Below are 18,592 nucleotides of genomic sequence, written 5' to 3'. Positions count from 1 at the left end.
AACTGAAATTAAATTTCTACTAAAATTCAGAATAAAAAATACATCATTTAAAATTAAGTATTTATTTCTGAACTTCAAGCGAGCTATTCCTCTAGATTGGACCGCAACGAATGCTCCATTCCCAACTCGAAGCTTTAAGCCGCCTTTGTCCATTTCCTCCCACGATTCAAGAAGCTGTAAATAGTTACAAACATGGTTGGTAGATACAGAATCAACAATCCAAACGAATTTATCATTCTCTAAACACATGTTTCTAAGATAAATGAACTATAATCATTACCTTTGTTTTTCGCTGCTAGAAACTTGGGGCAATCTCGTTTCCAATGCACCTTCTCTTTGCAATGAAAACACTTATATTTACCTTTCTTGTGTTTTTTTGTTCTTCCCCTAGGCGTCTGTGCGTTTGGTTGTGCACTCGTCTTTGCAGCCTTTGTAGGCTTGGGGTTGTTGTTTTGTCCATCTTTCCTTTTGTTTCCAGCTTTCAAAGATGAAGCTTGGTTAGGTTCTGTGTTAGCTGGATCAGTAGCAACAACAATAGTCTTATTTTCTTCTCCCTTACTAGGTCCACCCATGATAGACTCGAAAGTCTGATGCTTGTTCATGAGCTGCGTTAGGCCATAGTTGAGTTGATCGCAAACGTGCGGACACGGTGCCATCCGAGCATTGACAGTGCCATCACAAACGTTCAGAGACGGTGCTCGTTCTGGGGATTCCTCAGTCATGATGAACTCGGAGTTGTCACCTATCAACACTATGTTGATGTTCTGTTTCCACTTAAGGAAGTTTTCTCCAGTGAGTTTCTCCATAGAAAGTTGAGAAAGGATGGGAGTAGACACAACCATACTTAAAAGCTACTTATTATTAATAAAATAGGAACCAATCACTTTGCTAAATAAAACTTCTATTCACTCTAATTTCAAGAAATAGTACAACATATATAAAAAAAATATGTAAGATATGAGAAAAAAATACCAAAATAAGCATATTTTTGTTTCTTTAGGTTTTTAACTAATCTATGATATTCTTGTCCCGGTTGGTGAGAGTCAAAAATACCACTAGTTAAATAAAGTTGTAAACTTATTTAATAATGGACACCATTATTAACAACCTACTATTCGATCAAAATAAGAAAACAAAATCTCTTGTTTTATGAGCTAGACCCACGGTTTCGATAATCATAGATTTGGTCCTAGTAGTCACCATAGGGGCGAGTCTAGTAGAATTTGACCTATAATTATCTATCTTTCGAAATTTAACCTTGTTAAAATAACTAATGAACACCTTCCGTAGGGGGACGAATCAAAGCGTCTCGAGGCCCCATTAAGCTATTGACCTTATTAAACCAACGGTGGAGATCGAATATTATATAAAATTAAAAATAGTATTTTTCTTATTTATTTTTAGAAAATTAATGACTATGGTTCTCCAAAAAAATTGAAAAGATTAAATTTTTAAAACCAAAGTCCTATAATTTCCTATTAATTCTAAAGTGTCACATTGAAACAAATTTAATTAATTTAGAATTAATTTGTTGCTAATCAATATTTAAGTTTAACTAATGTAATGAACTTATACAATTAAGTCCAACTCAGGTTAATGGGTCTTAACTGTAACGCCCCAACTCCAGGGACCGCTACAGTGCACATTGCAAACAGTGCTAAACTCGCTAATCGAGTAGTTTGGCCATAAACGTGTAACTAAGCATGATTAGCGGTTTAGGGGTTAAAAACTTTGGTTAGGGTATAACGTTTCACTATAACGTTTACTGTATACATTGGGATCCCAAAAATATAATTTCAGAGTTTATTACAAGAAAGTGTTTACAACAGGGCGTTCTAAGCGGCAAAACAGGGTTCAGCCCTAGTTCCACTTTCAAACCTCGCCCAAGTATTGGTCGAGCAGTTGCATATGTACACATCATCACCTAAGCTCTCCAACTCAAGGATGGACCAGCTTCCTTCTGCCTTTACCTGCACCACAAAGCACCCGTGAGCCGAAGCCCAGCAAGAAAACTCATATGCTCACAAACAGTCATATCATGATATCAAATCATATCTGGCATGCCTAGCACTCATAGCTCTATTCAGCATGCAAATGAGTTCAAATGATGATGGGGTATCCAGGATAAGAAATCCTGGCCTTCTAATTGGAGGACTAACAAGTCAATCCTAATCAGATGAGTGTCGTAACACTTGAGGTTCTGGTAAACCATACTGAGTGACCAACAAGCAAGTCACTAATTCAAGTGGAAGGGTGGCTGTTGGGTAAGCCTCTAACCTTCAACAGGTTCTGGTAAACCATGCTGAGTGACTAACAAGAAAGTCACTGGGGCCTCAGTGCCCAAGCCATGCATATGATGATCAAAATGATCATGCAGAGCTCATGGCTCTGATCAGATGAGTGAATATCACTTGAGGTTCTGGTAAACCATACTGAGTGACTGACAACCAGGTCACTAGGGGCCCAGTGCCCATTTCCTGCAATGGCTCTACATGACTAGCCTCTGGCTAGATAAATGCTTGTTTATATTCATCGAACTTGAGGTCGGTCCTGCATTAATGCTCTTTGAGTCATTCAATGCAGAGGGTCGATTAGGTTCAATCGACATAGCTTGCACTACACACTAGGGTTGTCATGACTAGTGAGTTAGTACAATGTGACCAGTGCCCAGTACCACTGCCGATCCTGGCTAATGAGTCACGGCTTCACAGTTGATACTAACACCTTTGCCAATTCTGACTAATGAGTCAGCCCTGTGTGACCAGTGCCCAGTACCACTGCCGAACCTGACTAATGAGTCACGGCTTCACAGTTGATACTAGCACCTTTGCCAAATCTGACTAATTAGTCAGTACCATGCACAGGTAAGCAATGCTATCAATGTGTATCATATGCCAATTATCCAAGAACAGGGCATTCAGCATGCTTACTAAACAGTTGCTAGCATAATTATGATCATGCACAAACTCAGAGACTCAAGCCCTGACCAATCTCATATTCATCATTCATGGCATGCCCTAATCACATGTTTCTCATGCATCACATGCATCACACTTAATCATCCAGCATGCCTCAATAATAATCATATGCAAATGGGCAAGATTGCCAAGCATTCATTATGCTATCAATGTTTACATTTAAACATCCAACATGCATCAATCATAGCCATGCATGTCACATATGGGGTGCAGTTTTCTTACCTTAGGTTCGAGCAAGAATTAATAAAAGAAACGACCTTTGAGAACGATCAGTCCTTTGGTCCTTTAACAGTCACCTAGTCATAACCAAAAATATAGGATTCATCAATGAAAATGAAAGCAAAGGTTTCCAAACCAATATCTAGCCTCTGGGACATCAAACCACACTTAACCAAGTAGTAGGATCAACCCCGAGGCCTATGGCAAGCATCCCCAAGCCAAAAACCTATTTTTGGCCAAATCTGCCTTGATGGGCCGCGGCTCACCATAGCCATGCCGTGGCTCATCCCCCTGACAGAGGCATAATTGCCTCAGAAACCACTTTAGGCCGTGGCACACAAAAGCCAGGCCGCGGCTCATTACCCCGATCAGCCCAAAAACCAGCAACGCACCAACAAACTCCCCTGCGTTTTTCCTCTCAAACCAGCCATTCAATTCAACTCAAAACCTCTTCCAAACACTCATTTAAACCTCCAAACATCACCCACAACTCACCCACATCAAAACCCAAGTTAAACATCAATTAAACTCCCATTAATTCCCAACTAACACATCAAAATCACAAGCTGAAACTTAAAAGAAAATAGAGTATAATCAGACTTTCATGGCTGAGTTTCCTTACCTCAAGCTCGGTTTTCAATCCCCCTTCAATGGCTGAATCAAGTCCCTAATCCCAAACCTTGATTTCCTAGCTTGTTCCTTCAAATTGGCTCTCAAAATTCCAAAGGAAGAAAGAAGGGAAATGGTGTACGGCAGAGAGAGAAGGATGAGGATGTTGATGCTCTGTTTTGGTTCTGTTTTTCTACAGCCTTATAATTGATACATATCCCTTGCCAAATGACCTAAATGCCCCTAGGTCACTTAAAAGCTTCTAAACACTTCCAAGGGTAAAATCGTCATTTCCAACCTATACCGTTAATTATAATTAACGCTCTCCAATTCCCGATATTCTCAATATTCTCAAATACCAATAAATCATACCCCATTACCCTTTAATTCTCGGTAATGTTCTAATCATCAAAGTGACCCCGAGACTCACCCCGAGCCCCGAACTTAGACCCGTTATGACTAGGCCGAACACTTACATTCCCATGATCGTCTCATGTCGAATGGCTCGAACCAAACCACATATGATGTGGTAAAATTATAATTCACCCATATGCATAAAATTACACAATCACGCCCCCAACGGCCAAATTACCAAAATGCCCTTGCATTTAAAATATGAGTCAATATGCATGCATTCACCATCATATAATAATATAATTCACATAAACATGCATATAATCATTAAATATCATAATAAATCAATTATGGCCCTCCTGGCCCCCTAATCAAGGTCCTAAACCTTATTAGGAAATTTGGGGCATTACATTAACAATTGGGCTTGTATGGAGGAGGGTTGGGTCCAGTATGTCGTTCCCACTACAAAGGCTCCCTTACTTCCATACAAGGTCCAAAAGACAAGAATTTAAACCTTCGTTTTATTAATTGTTATTAATTGATTTGGCCCACTCTTGTCATACAAAGTAAATGAGCCTTCACAAGTGGAACCATCCACAAGAGATGAATTTAACCTTTACATTTTCTAATGGGCCCAAATAAAACCTATCATTTTATGAATATTTTATTTGGTAAAATCTATATATCTAGCAAACATATGGGCCACTATATGTATATAAGCCCAATTGCAAAAATACCTCATATAGTGCAAACATACTTGTTATAATTGGATGGGCCTAATCATGTTACTATATGAGCAAGTCTATGAATTTATGCAAAAATACCACAATTTATTTCATTTGTAAAAAAAATACCACAATTAATTATCTAGAATTTATCAAAAAATTCAAATTAATTAAATTTTTACAAAAATAATTCAATTTAAATGAAATCTATCAACAATTAACAAAAGTTAATTTAAATTTCATTTATCAAAAATCAACTTGGTTTTAGGTTAATTTGAAAAATATTAATTTAATTTAAATAAGATGTATCAACAATTAACCAAAGCTAATTTAAATCCCATTAAAAAATATCTTAATAATTGGTTGAAAAAAAATTTATATTTTTCAAAATTTAACCAATTTTAAATTTTAAAATCAATATCTTAACTGTTTTAAAAAATATATCTTGTGTTGTTACAACTATTAGCTAATATTTTAACCATTTTAAAAAATATTAATAGTTATAACAGCCCTAAAATATCTCAAAACAGTTAAACAAATTCAAAATATCCATGAAAATATCTAACTAACAAATTTCAAATAATTTAAATATTAAAAACTATAGAATAAACAACTATTTATATTTTCAAATAAAGATTTAATAAGTATTTAAAAGAAAATATCTTAAATATTTGATATCTTAATTCTAATATTTTAATATATTATAAGATTTAAAATTAAGTTGTTAGTTATTTTTAAATTTGAATTTAAATCTTTGTAGAAAATATCTGATTATTTAAATCTCAACCAACAAAAACATCTTACTTTTAAAAACAATTTGAAATGATAAAATAAATCTGATATTTTTGGCATTGATTATAAATAATAAATTTCATAATTTTTAATTTAAATTTTTTTTAAAAAAACTGTGATGCACAGTACCCGTGATCGTGGCTGCAGTTGGGAGTGTGCGGGCGCAAGGGAGCTGGTGCACGCTGGTGCGCGCACACATGGGCAGACAGACCAAAAAAATTTGGAAAAAATTTTTGTGCAATTTTTCAAACCAAAAATATTTTCTAATTAATTTTTACCATGTTTTACACAAAATAAAACATATATACAAATTAATGGCATAGAAAACACAACAAAATAACCTAGAAATTGCTAATAATCACATAGAATTTAATATGATTCATAAAATCATGAAATTCATCCAATTACTCAACACATAAAATAATTCAATTTTGTACATGTTCATGCATGAAAATAAAGATTACCAAAGGCTCTAATACCAGTTGTTAGGAAAACTTATACATGATCTTTATTTATTTTCATGTAGATCTAATATTAAACAAGTTAATGACAACCTAGAACATGTTTCTAAAATTGAATTCAAAGAGAAATAATGATAAGAATACTTACATTATATGCAGCGGAATAAAAGAGTCATTCCTTCAGTTTCTCTAACCCTTATATCCTTTCTGTCGCAGAGTATTACCAAGAAACTGAACCGATCTTCAATTTTCTTCACAGCCTTCCAAAGTATCCTTAGAATCACCTAGACTAGGGTGGGCAATTCTCAACATATAAGATAGATACAGAGAGAAGAAGAGAAGAGAAAAGAACGATAAGGCTTAGAAAATGACTTATGTTTATAGAGAATCTAAAACCTATCAGAAACTTGTGTTTCAACTTATGATTTCAACTCTCTCTTAGCATTCCTTTTATAGAAAATTAGGCCATTTAATTTAATTAACAAATCAATAAAATAATAGATAATATCAGCCCTAGGTCGAAATTATCATGAGCTTTAGGTCAGTGAAATTTCCTATTTAATTATAAGCCCATTGGACTTAAAATCAAGGCTTGTATTATTTTCTATTGATTTAATTAATTAAATTATTATTCAAATCCTTTATCAAATTATTTATTTATAAATTGAACCTTGATTTAAACTTATTTATTAATTTAGATACCAATTTATCTTAATTAATAATTTGGCCCTAATTTCTCTTTTCTTCTCAAAATTACATAACTCTGTGAAACTATCCGAAATTGACCTAGTCAACTTTGATAATTTTAATTGATAATTAAATCAATTAATTGAGACTATCTAGATGATTTTATCCAAGGTACAGTGGGGACCATGGGCCTATGAAATCAAGCTCCAATAAGTTATCATAAATATAACAAATAAATTTACGAACTTATTAATTCTTCGTGACTCCACTAAAGACTCGGAATTGCACTATTGAATTCATAGAACGCTTTATAAGCAATATAGATAAGTTATTAATTATCCATTGTTACAACCATAATTGTCACTCAATCCTCTATAGACGGCCTACAATGAGATGGCACTAAAATTCTGTTTTACCCCTCATTGTATTTTATCCTTAAAATATTTAGTTCCTTGTAAATGATATTTCAGTAAACTAATATTAATTACTGAAATGGGATCTCTATCATTTAGCACCTTGAACCAAACTAAAAGGAAACCAGCGTTTCACTTCTTCATCAGAAGCTATAGATGTTCATATCTATAATTAACACTCCCACTCAATTATACTACCGAGTTTCCAAGATGTAAGTATGGGCTAGTCCGTAGGGTAAGCTGGTAACGAACAAGTCAAAGAACTCAAATAATACAACCAGTTAGAATACTAACCACTCAGAATTGAGATTGAATTGACCTATTGTCAACTATATGATATGACTAGAATAGATAATAACGGTATGCTTACTTATCCTATCAAATATCAGTATCAGTCCAGTCCGATATAACAAATACATCCAATCTTATCTAATTTTTTAATGTTCTGGAAAGAACATAACACTGCAATGTGTAAATAGATCATATCGTAGATTTGCAAGTCAGTGCAAATCCTGTGCACTGGCGAATCTTAGGACTAACTTATATTTGAACATATAATCATATTTATATTCCACTATGATTAGGTCACTATAAATACGATTAGCTATATGCTCGAGATTTAATATAAGTTTATATTAAATACATAATCATGAAAATAAAACATGTGAGCAAAGTGATTAACCATGTCAAAAAATGATTTCTATTCTTTTATTGATAATAAATGAGATTACAAAGAAATTGAGTTTTAATTTGGGCATAAAACTCCCCAACAACTCGGCCGTTCACTGGAGGAGGTTCTCGGACCACTGGATGTTGCAGAGCCACAGGAGCGACTGCTAGGACCTGCAGTCCTACTGGCGGCACGAGCACTCCAGTCGTGGGGAGTTGTGCCTGGCATGCTCCACTCTTAGCATATTAGTGGAGATGTCCCAACTTGATGAGGTTTTCGATCTCATTCTTGAGCTGGCCGCACTCATTGGTGTGGTGCCCTATGTCGTTGTGAAAACGACAAAACTTTCCTGGATCTCCCATTTCCCTGTCCCTCCGGATGGGTTGTGGCTTCCGATAGTGAACATGCTGCTCCGTGGCCACGAAGATGTTCTCTCGGGAGTCCACCAAGTCAGTATACTAGGAGTATTTCAAGACATACTTCTCATGAGAGCTAGTTCCCTACTCGACCAATGCGTTTCCATTTCCTTTGGGCTTTCGACCCTTGCCTTTGCCCCTGTGTCTACTGCCGCTGGGGGTTTGAATGGGTGCAGCAGACTGGACGGAGTGACAACTCTGACATTGAATGCATGCTAAAAAGAACTGTATCCAGTGGGCGCCGCTCCATATCCCGTTGGGGCCACGCTGAAACCAGGAGTTGGCACGACATTGAAACTTGTGGGAGGGACGCTCAGGCTGGGCTGGACTCCTCCCAAGCCTGGTTGGACAGGAGCATATGGGGAATACTAGATTCCCAAAGCCATGGGGCCAGATGCGGTTAGAGCGGGGAAGGCGACGGTTCCTTTGAACGCTCCAATCTGGGAATCCTCCCAACTGATATACTCTTGTGCCCAACAAATGAAATCGTCGAGCCGTCGGCATCCCCTCCACTGGAGGTCATCCCAAAGTAGGGACCTCACGCGAATGCAAGCCTGCAAGGCCATCAACTGCTGTCCATCGTCAACCCTCTTGGTTCTCGCTGCCTCCTCCTTGAAGCGCTTGATGTATGCCTTGAGGGTTTCGAAGGGCCCTTGTTTAATGTTGGCTAAAGCATTGACCTCAAAACTCACCTTCCGAGCTCCTATGAATTGCCTTTGGATGGTAGATGACAACGGATGCCATAAGTGAATGGATCCTGGTTGGCGCTTCTTGAACCACTCATCTGTTGGTCCCATTAGAGTGATCAGGAACACTTGACATTTAGTGACACGGTGCACCGACATCAATTTGTTGAACTTGTAAATGTGGTCGGTGGGGTCTCGGCCTCCATCATAAGGTGGGATGGCCGACATCTTGAAACCCTGTGGAAATGGGGCTTCACAATGTGGGGAGTGTATGGCTCCCCTGTGAGTCTGAGTCGCGGCCTTGCCGTCTGACCATTCTTAGCATGATCTTTTTCAGACTCTCTAATTCTGAGAGAAGTGGGTCACAATCTTGGTTAACGCTCTACACTGGGTTATCTCTTCTTCGGGCGTTGAGGTTGTCCCACAGGTCAGATAAACCCTTGTTGGCGGGCTCTCGCCCTTTGGCCTTATTGCACCTTCGGGCATTAAGGTTGTCTCGTAGGTCAGCCTTACCTCGAAACGCGCCGTTATCCTCGGGACGAGCCACCTCGGTTTCTCTGTCTGACTCGATATTTTCATCACTTACCAAGATACTGATGCCATATTCTCGGTTGTGTTAGACGTTCCTTGGGCGGATCCCTAGAATGTTGTTCCTACGGGGTTGGCGAGGTCCCGAGGGGACACCACCTCTAGGCCTCGCGCGGTCCGTATGGAGGCGTCGGGGCGAAATGCCCTGAGCTCCACGGGCGCTGACAGCCTGGCGGTATCCTCGGGCCCTTGGGCCATTACCTTTACCAGCCTACTTGGAAACCTGGTGGCCCTCAAGATCTTGACAAGTCCTCTTCTGCTTTGGAGCAGGATTATCGTCAACTTTTCCTTTGCCACGATCCTATGGGCACTGGGGTTCCAACTCCATCTAGATGCTTGGTGGGCACACCAGCTGGCGAATTTTGCGCCTCTTCATTCGGGTTCTCGGGGGGCACACCGGCTGTATTGATAGGTGACACTCCAACAGGGTGCGCAGGTGGCACGCTAGTTGGGTGCCTAGCTGGTACATTACCATTGGGGTCCACTCGTAGCCCTTGGGCTACAAGAGTGGCCTTCATGGACAATACCATCTCTTGTAGGGCAATGATGTTACCCTCTTGGGCATCAATCTTTTGTTGCTGGATGACCACCTGTTCACAGAGCACCACCACCTCTGGTGTTTCCTCCGTGTCCATGGGCTGAGGGCATTCTTCCTCATAATACTCCTGGTCGCCACCGTCATCTTCATCGTCATACTCGGCGTCTTCGTCATAATCCTCCACCATTTCAAGCATGTCCTGAGATGGCTATCGACTGGTTTCCCATCCTTCAACTCCGACAGGAGGGACTACATTGTCTGTGACATTTCTTCGAGTGGTTACCATGGCTGTAAATGTTCTAAATGCTTTCTTCAAGCTCTCATTAAAAGCACCAAAATGTTGACTGCCTTTTTCGCTATCAACCTAAAGATGAGAGATTAAAGAAATAAACAACAAGAACACAACAATTTTTACGTGGTTCAGACTATAAAAGAGCCCTAGTCCACGATTCCCAAGTATTAAGGGGATTGGAAGATTGCTAGAGCAATCTCCAATAGAGTTTCTCAGGCAGCATTTATATTGCTCTAAGTACAAGACTCTCTTTCTATAAAAACATTTGAACCCTTTACAATGAGATCCCCAGTCCTATTTATAGAGGTTGGGGTCATTAATTGCTAATCATCTATAATTAATACACATTGAGCTAATTAATACACATTCTCCCAGTTATTAGGGTATGAATACCACTTTAATCATTGGGTTGCATTAACTAGAGACCACGGCCTAGGCGATAAATGCAGGGCCCACTACACAAAGTTACATACTTATGGGGAACATGCCTCTAGCACTGTAAGGGCATGCCGCACGTATTTTCTTGTCAGGCGGCGTAGTGGGAGTGCGAATTGTTGAGTCATACAATTGACAACACTGGATGGATCGCCAAAAAGGTTGTCAGACAATCCTCTGACGCTGCAAACCCGCACTGGTTGACACTTGGCTAGCCTTCTAGGTCCTGAGGGAAAAACAATTGTTTGTAAGGAATTCGAGGAATACTAACTAGTCCTTGGGGCATGGCCTCGGAGAAACGTCTTTGCCCTACCTCTACCCGAGGGACGTGGCCTCCAGTTGATACATCCACCCTTCGAGGACTGACCCTCGGGGTGTGGCCTCGCTTGAAGAGGCACACATCCTCGCCACATGCTCTACTCGGATTGCCACATGTCCTTTGGTGAAAACACGGACAACAATAATATTTAATACAATACTAGATATTTTAATAATTATATTAATATAAATTAAATCTTATAAAATACCAGTATTAAAATAATCTATAATACAAAACTAGATATTTAATAATTATATTAATATAAATTAAATATTATAAATTATTATTATTATAATAATATATAATATATAATCCTAATTTTTATAAAATTTTGGTATAGTAACTATTTAGTAATTATATTAATATAAATTCAAATATTATTATTATAATAATATTTAATTTAATATAAAAATAGATATTTAATAATTATAAATAATATTAAAAACAAATGTTATAAAATGTCACTATTATAATAATATATAATACATAATCTTAATTTTTATTAATTTTTTTATTATTTATATTTTTTTTAAAAAACATGTTATTTTTTTATTACATAATCTATAAATATATATATATTCATATTAAATAACAAAAAATATTATAAATACATTATATATGAGTGTTTTGTATAGAAATAGTATGATTATGTTACCACATAAGAAATTAGAATAATATTTCTATTCTATCAAGAATAAACAAGCTTATTCTCTAGTGTGTGATTTGAACAATTTCATGAATGTTTTGTATCTTAAATAGGGTAGTTTGTGATCTAAAATATTATTATATTATTTAAAAAAAAACTACAAACAATGCTTTAGTTTTTTATTAAATATGTTCATGTCATTCTTTTATATATAATATCGTTTATTTATTTAAAATTTATATGACAAGCATAAAAACTTAATAAAAATAATTTATAAAGTTTCTAAATAAAATTAAACAAATGTTCATTAAACATTGCTTGTATTTAGTATTATATAAAATGCTACTAAATATAAATTTTAATGACATTTTTTAAAAGTCACTCTAGTTTAACTTTAGTTGGAGTTTACAAATGTTACTAAATTAAATAATTTAAATATAAACACATTTGCTTTTTTTTAAAAAAATCTTATGAGCTAGTAGTATAATTATTTTTTACTAATGCTAAAGTTTTATTTTTGTGACAATTTATGGTTAAATATATGTCAAATAATATGTGAGTAATAATGAGCACTTTTGTTGCAGTGACTTGTTCTTCTTGTTCTTGTTGTCACAATATGTGCCCTTCTCTTCCTTTTAGTTTTCTTTTCTCAAGATTCTAAGGCATATGGATTTTTACTTTGCAAAAATCTAATTCTTGAAAGTAATAAATACCAATAATTTGCTATTTACGTTCATAAAAGGTTAAGTCTAATAGATTATCATCAAGTTAAATATGAATACTTACTTTTCAAATTTACTTGTTATAGAAGGATCTGTTTTTTATTATACGACCCTCCTTATTAATTGATGATTGACTAGTCAATTTCTTTAAAAAAAATTAGAGCATACAACATAACCCTCATTAATAATCATACATAATATTTTGTTTATAAAAACAAAGTAAGAACAACTTTACCCTACGTGAGAATCCATGCAAAAAAAAAAAAAAAAACAGAAAACAGAACACTAAAAGAACGTTTATACAACATTCCATAGAAATGTGCCTTAATTAATGGCTGTAAAAAGTTAGAAAAACAATCCTAAAATCTCTCCCTCTCACAAATTTCACAACCTTAATTCCTTTTCGATCACCTTACCTTTTCTAACTTATTACATGTTTCACTTTTTTTAATCATATTTCTTTTCCAAAGAACCATCACCAGCTTTATTACTATTGAGACTTAGCTTCTTTGAGGAAACTATTTCGATACCTAGCTAGGAGGCAAGTCTCTCAACTCAAACTCAAACTCCACTCCTTTCTCTTCCACTTCTTAGGCATGGCTCTTCAAGCTCTTCTCATCCTCATTGTTGTCTCCGTTAGTCCTTTTGTCATTATCGAATCAACAAAACTTTCTCTTGACTACTATCGTGAAACATGTCCAGACTTCGCAAAAATCATACATGACAACATTGAATCAAAACAGTTTTTACATCCCGCTATTGCACCAGGCACTCTCCGTCTCTTCTTCCATGATTGCATGGTGGAGGGTTGTGATGCCTCCGTACTAATCTCTTCAAATGAAGCCAAGACCACTGAACGTGATGCTGATGCTAACCATTCCCTCTCAGATGACGCCTTTGATGTTGTTGTTAGTGCCAAGGCTACTCTTGAGCAATCTTGCCCCGGCATTGTCTCTTGTGCTGACATCCTCGCTCAGACAACTCGGGACCTTGTCACCAAGATTGGTGGCCCCTTTTATAAGGTACATTACTATGATAGTTAGCTACGGGTAGCGATTCATGTTATTCGTCATGTTCGGATTGAATCGATTGTGACACAATAACAATTTATAAACACATAACATGATTATAATAAACGTGTCAGAAACCTTAATTTATACACAATACAATTAATAAATGTGAACACAACAAGTCTAACACATATTTAATAAATGTGTTATGTATCTATGTGATGTGATTATTTAATATATTGACATATATATAATTTAAGTCTAAATATACATGCAAATTATCGAAATTTAATTAAAATTATATAAAATATTAAATTACAAATAAATGTGGTTATATGCATCTTGTGTTGTGTACAAACACATCACGTATATTATGTCAACTCGAAAATAAATTGTCCTCTAAACCAATTTATTTTGTATTTAGTCGCATTATCATATCATATAGAAAATTACTAATCTCAATACTAGCTATAACCATTTTGGATGTTTTTTATATACTAGATATTGATTATATTTTAATATAGGTTCTACTTGGACGTAAGGATGGCCTATTGTCCGAAGCTACTAATGTAGAAGGAAACATTCCAAGGCCCAATCAAACCATGGACCAGCTCATTAGGATCTTCGAAAGTAGAGGTCTTACAATCTATGATATGGTGGCATTAAATGGTGCCCACACCATCGGATTCTCGCATTGCAAAGAATTCTCCGATCGATTGTTTCATTTCAACAAAACCAACCCAACTGATCCAGATCTCAACCCCTTGTTTGCAACGACATTGAAGATTACATGCGAAAACATCATAGACCTAGGCATTTCAGTCGTCAATGATTTGAGATCACCATTATCATTTGACAATATGTACTACAAAAACTTGAATAAAGGTTTTGGACTTTTAAGGTCAGATAATGCTCTAGTGAAGGATCCAAGAACAAAACCAATCGCCGAATCATTTGCAGCCGATCAAAAGGTATTCTTCCGTGCATTTTCTCAGGCAATGGAAAAATTAAGTGTTTATAATGTCAAGACGGGCCAAGAGGGAGAGGTCAGATTAGTGTGCGATGCTTTTAACTAATCATCAAAGCTTCAAAATAAAAAACATAGAAAATAAGATTACTGTTTGATTGGTTGTTTCTCATGATGTCAATGACTATATATATGCATGTAGGAATGGGTTTGATATATGAGAGAAGGCATATGTATATATGCTCAACCACTTGAACTCCCTTCAATGGCCAGCGAGTGCTTGCATCCTCCCGACGCAAGGCTTGTAAAAATCTTCTCCCGAAGACTACAAACGTTGTGTTCAAATTACAATGTGTATTCACTCATGAACATGGTATAAACTCACCACTAAAAACTAAATACACATATTTCTACAAGATCACGTGAATACTTATGATCTTGAATACAAAGAGGAACTCTCACAAATATTACAATAAAGCTCACGAATAATGCTCCAAAGAGTTCACTTTTCTCACTGCCTTTAGAGCCCTATTTATAGAGTCTTTTTCGTGCTCACAAAGGCAGAGAAAGAATTCTTCTAATAAAGGCAAGAATCACAGTAGTTATTCTTGATTGATGAAGAGTTTCCTTTTTTAGAAAATGTTGATCCGACAGATGTGATATCGGTGGGGACAGCTCAGACCTGTGTCGGATAAAAAACAAGCTCAAAAAGGAAACAATAATTAATGACATTAAGAATCAGTTTCCCGATTGCAATCCTTGAGCTGCACAAAAAATATATAAGCAAATATTCCAAAAACAACTTTAGGTAAGTACCGAATATTTGCAATATACTTTTTTCCTTTAAAAGCAAAATGAGACAATAAGGAAACCAAAATTCACAAAAAAGGAAACCAAATATTTCTGAAAATTATAATAAGGGAAACCAAACATTTCCGAAAAGTATAATAAAGGGAAACAAACATTTCCGAATATTATAATAAAGGGAAACAACTAAATCCACCAATTTATCTTTTAAGAAAAATATATTTCTATAAAAATGCCAATTATAAGATTTACACTATTTGTGATGAGAGATGTAACTACTGGACTATAAACATAACCATATATATGTGTATGATATTATGCATTTTTCTTATAATAATAATAATAATAATAATAATAATAATAATAATAATAATCCATTCGTGTTTGATGAAAGTAAATCTATAAAACAGAAGGGAAAGAATGCCAAAATATGCATACGCCAAAAAGAAAACCAGGAACATTATTACATGTATTGCTTTGTACAAAAGATGAAAAATATGAAATGTTATTGATGATTTAAGTCCACTCATTCCCAAATTCAATGATCAACATTATCATTGTCATTCACTAATCTACCATCCATTCGTTTTTTCATAGACACATGCAATCATTTTTGTTATTATTATTTTCACTTCTACAAAACTGAGCTTTCCTGACACCCAACCATGATAGTCAACTCTGTTGGCTGTCGTAGTTACTAAGCGGGACTCTACACCAACAGTTAAAAACTGTAGGCATAGAGACCAACACCGACAGCTAATAACTGTCATCGTTGCTTTTTACTGTCGCTATTGACCCCAACGCCGACAGTTAATTCGAGACCAATGCCGACAGTTAAAATGTGTCGCTATTGACCCCAACGCCAATAGTTAATTCTAGACCAATGCCAACAGTTAAAAAGTGTCGCTATTGAGCTCAACGCCGACAGTTAATTCGAGACCAATGCCGACAGTTAAAAGGTGTCGCTATTGACCACAACGCCGACAGTTAATTCGAGACCAATGCCGACAGTTAAAATGTGTCGCTATTGACCCCAACGCCAACAGTTAATTCTAGACCAATGCCAACAGTTAAAAAGTGTCGCTATTGAGCTCAACGTCGACAGTTAATTCGAGACCAATGCCGACAGTTAAAAGGTGTCGCTATTGACCACAACGCCGACAGTTAATTTGAGACCAATGCCTACAGTTAATAGGTGTCGCTATTGACTCCAACGCCGACAGTTAATAAAAGTTCAATCCTGACAGTCATAAAATGTCGCCAAAATTCAAATAAAAAATTATAATTAATGAATAGTATAATTTAAAAATATAAACTAAATTATGTAAATATATATTTATAAAAATTATGTATTTATTAAAAACTTTTAAAACTAGATTTTTTTTCTAAATTTTTTTTTTACTTCTGTATTTATAATAATTTTTATATCAAAATTTAAATTTATTATTTTTTAACATATTTATAAAATTAACTATATTATTAACTATATAATTCTTTAACATATTTATAAAATTTGTATTAGTTAAAATAGAGTTGTTTTATTAATTGGAAAAATATTGTAAAAAAATTAATGAATAGTATAATTTTAATAATAAACTAAATTATGTAAATATATATTTATAAAAATTATGTATTTATTAAAAAAAAATTAACTAGATTTTTTTGTTTCTAAATTTTTCATGTTATTATATTTTGTATTTATAATAATTTTTATATCAAAATTTAAATTTATTATTCTTTAACATATTTATAAAATTAATTATTCTTTAACATATTCATTTTATGACAAACTTTTTTGGAATTATGTATTTCTTTTATTTAGAAAGTGTTAGAACTAATCAGATGTAAAGTTAATGTTACCAATGTTAATTTAATTTAATTTTTGATGTGCATTCTTTTACTGCAATTGCTGCGTTGATTTTGAAACCAGGGGGCATTGACAACATATTTGCAATGTCCTCTGGTGTGGAAACTTTGCGACAGTTAAAAACTGTCACCATAGACAGACAATCACGACACATAATAACTGACGGCGTTGCCAGCAATGGTGACACTTAATAATTATCGGCGTTGGCAGCAACGGCGACACCTAATAACTGTCGGCGTAGCCAGCAACGACGACCCCTAATAATTGTCGGTATTGCCAGCAACGGCGAAACCTAATAACTGTCGGCGTGGCCAGCAACGGCGACACCTAATAACTGTCGGTGTAGCCAGAAACGGTGACACCTAATAACTGTCGGCGTAGCTACCCTATGCCGAAATAGGCAAATACGACAGTTAGTCGACTGTCGTCGTTGCTCAATAGCGACAGTCAAAAACTGTCGGGAAATAATCTCATTTTTGTAGTAGTGTTTTAAAGTCTCTCCCTCTCCATAATCTTTTTTTCAAGTACTTCTGATTCCACAAGGATGAGAAAAGGTGGAGAGAGTAAAAAAACAAATTAGGTGTTTAGTCATACAAAATGGTGTCAAGATGAACTCGGGCTAAAATGTCTATATGAGGATGATATGCTTATAAGATATATATTAAGGGATGACACGATTTATTCATCAAAATACCATCAATAAACTTGTTTGGACGAATAAGATAGCACAAGCACATACGTGACACAATATATATGATATAAAAGCCATAATTAAGCATGATAGACATGATTAGTTATAATTATAATAATGATTTATTTGTTAATTATACTTAAAATAAACTATAATAAAATTATAAGTTAAATTCAATAAATATTATTTAAACCCCAAAAAAAATGCTATTGTTACTATTAGCAAAAATTACTAAAACAATAAAAATAAAGACAACACTTTTAATCCTAGAGTGTTGCCAAAAGGTTAGCCTATTTGTTTATTTTAGAGATTTTAGTATAAATGCCTCTAGTATAAATTAGCAATCAAGGTATTGGGTTATATAAATAGTAGCAATTAAGTTCTTATCATAAAATTCTTAGTTTTTTAATCCACTTTTAAAAATTTTAATACAATATGATGTGTAAAATATTTGGAGGTGTATAATATTTAGAAAAATGTAAAAAATTATCCATAAAAAACTTAGAATTTTGTTAAAAAAAAAATAACCAAAAGAACTTAATTCCATCTGTTTCTAAAACTTAATAAAGACTTGATAGACAAAACTTTAAATATTTACAAGGGATCCCAAAAAGGTTTATCAAAATATAATTACATTCAGGGTATGCAAAATAGTCAGCCTAAGTGATAAAATTGGACTTTTATAATATAAGTCCCACAA

The 18,592-nt window shown here is 35.0% G+C and overlaps 1 protein-coding gene across 1 annotated transcript; it reads left to right on the top strand.

The window, feature by feature from the left end:
- The first annotated feature begins 13,146 nt into the window (after nucleotides 1-13,146).
- On the top strand, nucleotides 13,147-14,636 carry LOC133828939 (peroxidase 65-like). The gene is made up of 2 exons (XM_062258967.1): nucleotides 13,147-13,572; nucleotides 14,085-14,636. Exons 1-2 carry the CDS (start codon nucleotides 13,147-13,149, stop codon nucleotides 14,634-14,636), a joined length of 978 nt encoding a protein of 325 aa, XP_062114951.1.
- Nucleotides 14,637-18,592: the final 3,956 nt, after the last annotated feature.

Source organism: Humulus lupulus, chromosome 4, assembly GCF_963169125.1.
Source record: "Humulus lupulus chromosome 4, drHumLupu1.1, whole genome shotgun sequence".
In the NCBI taxonomy this organism is placed as follows: domain Eukaryota; kingdom Viridiplantae; phylum Streptophyta; class Magnoliopsida; order Rosales; family Cannabaceae; genus Humulus; species Humulus lupulus.
The sequence above is the reverse complement of the archived record's forward strand: the minus strand, read 5'-3'. Positions and strand labels throughout refer to the sequence as shown.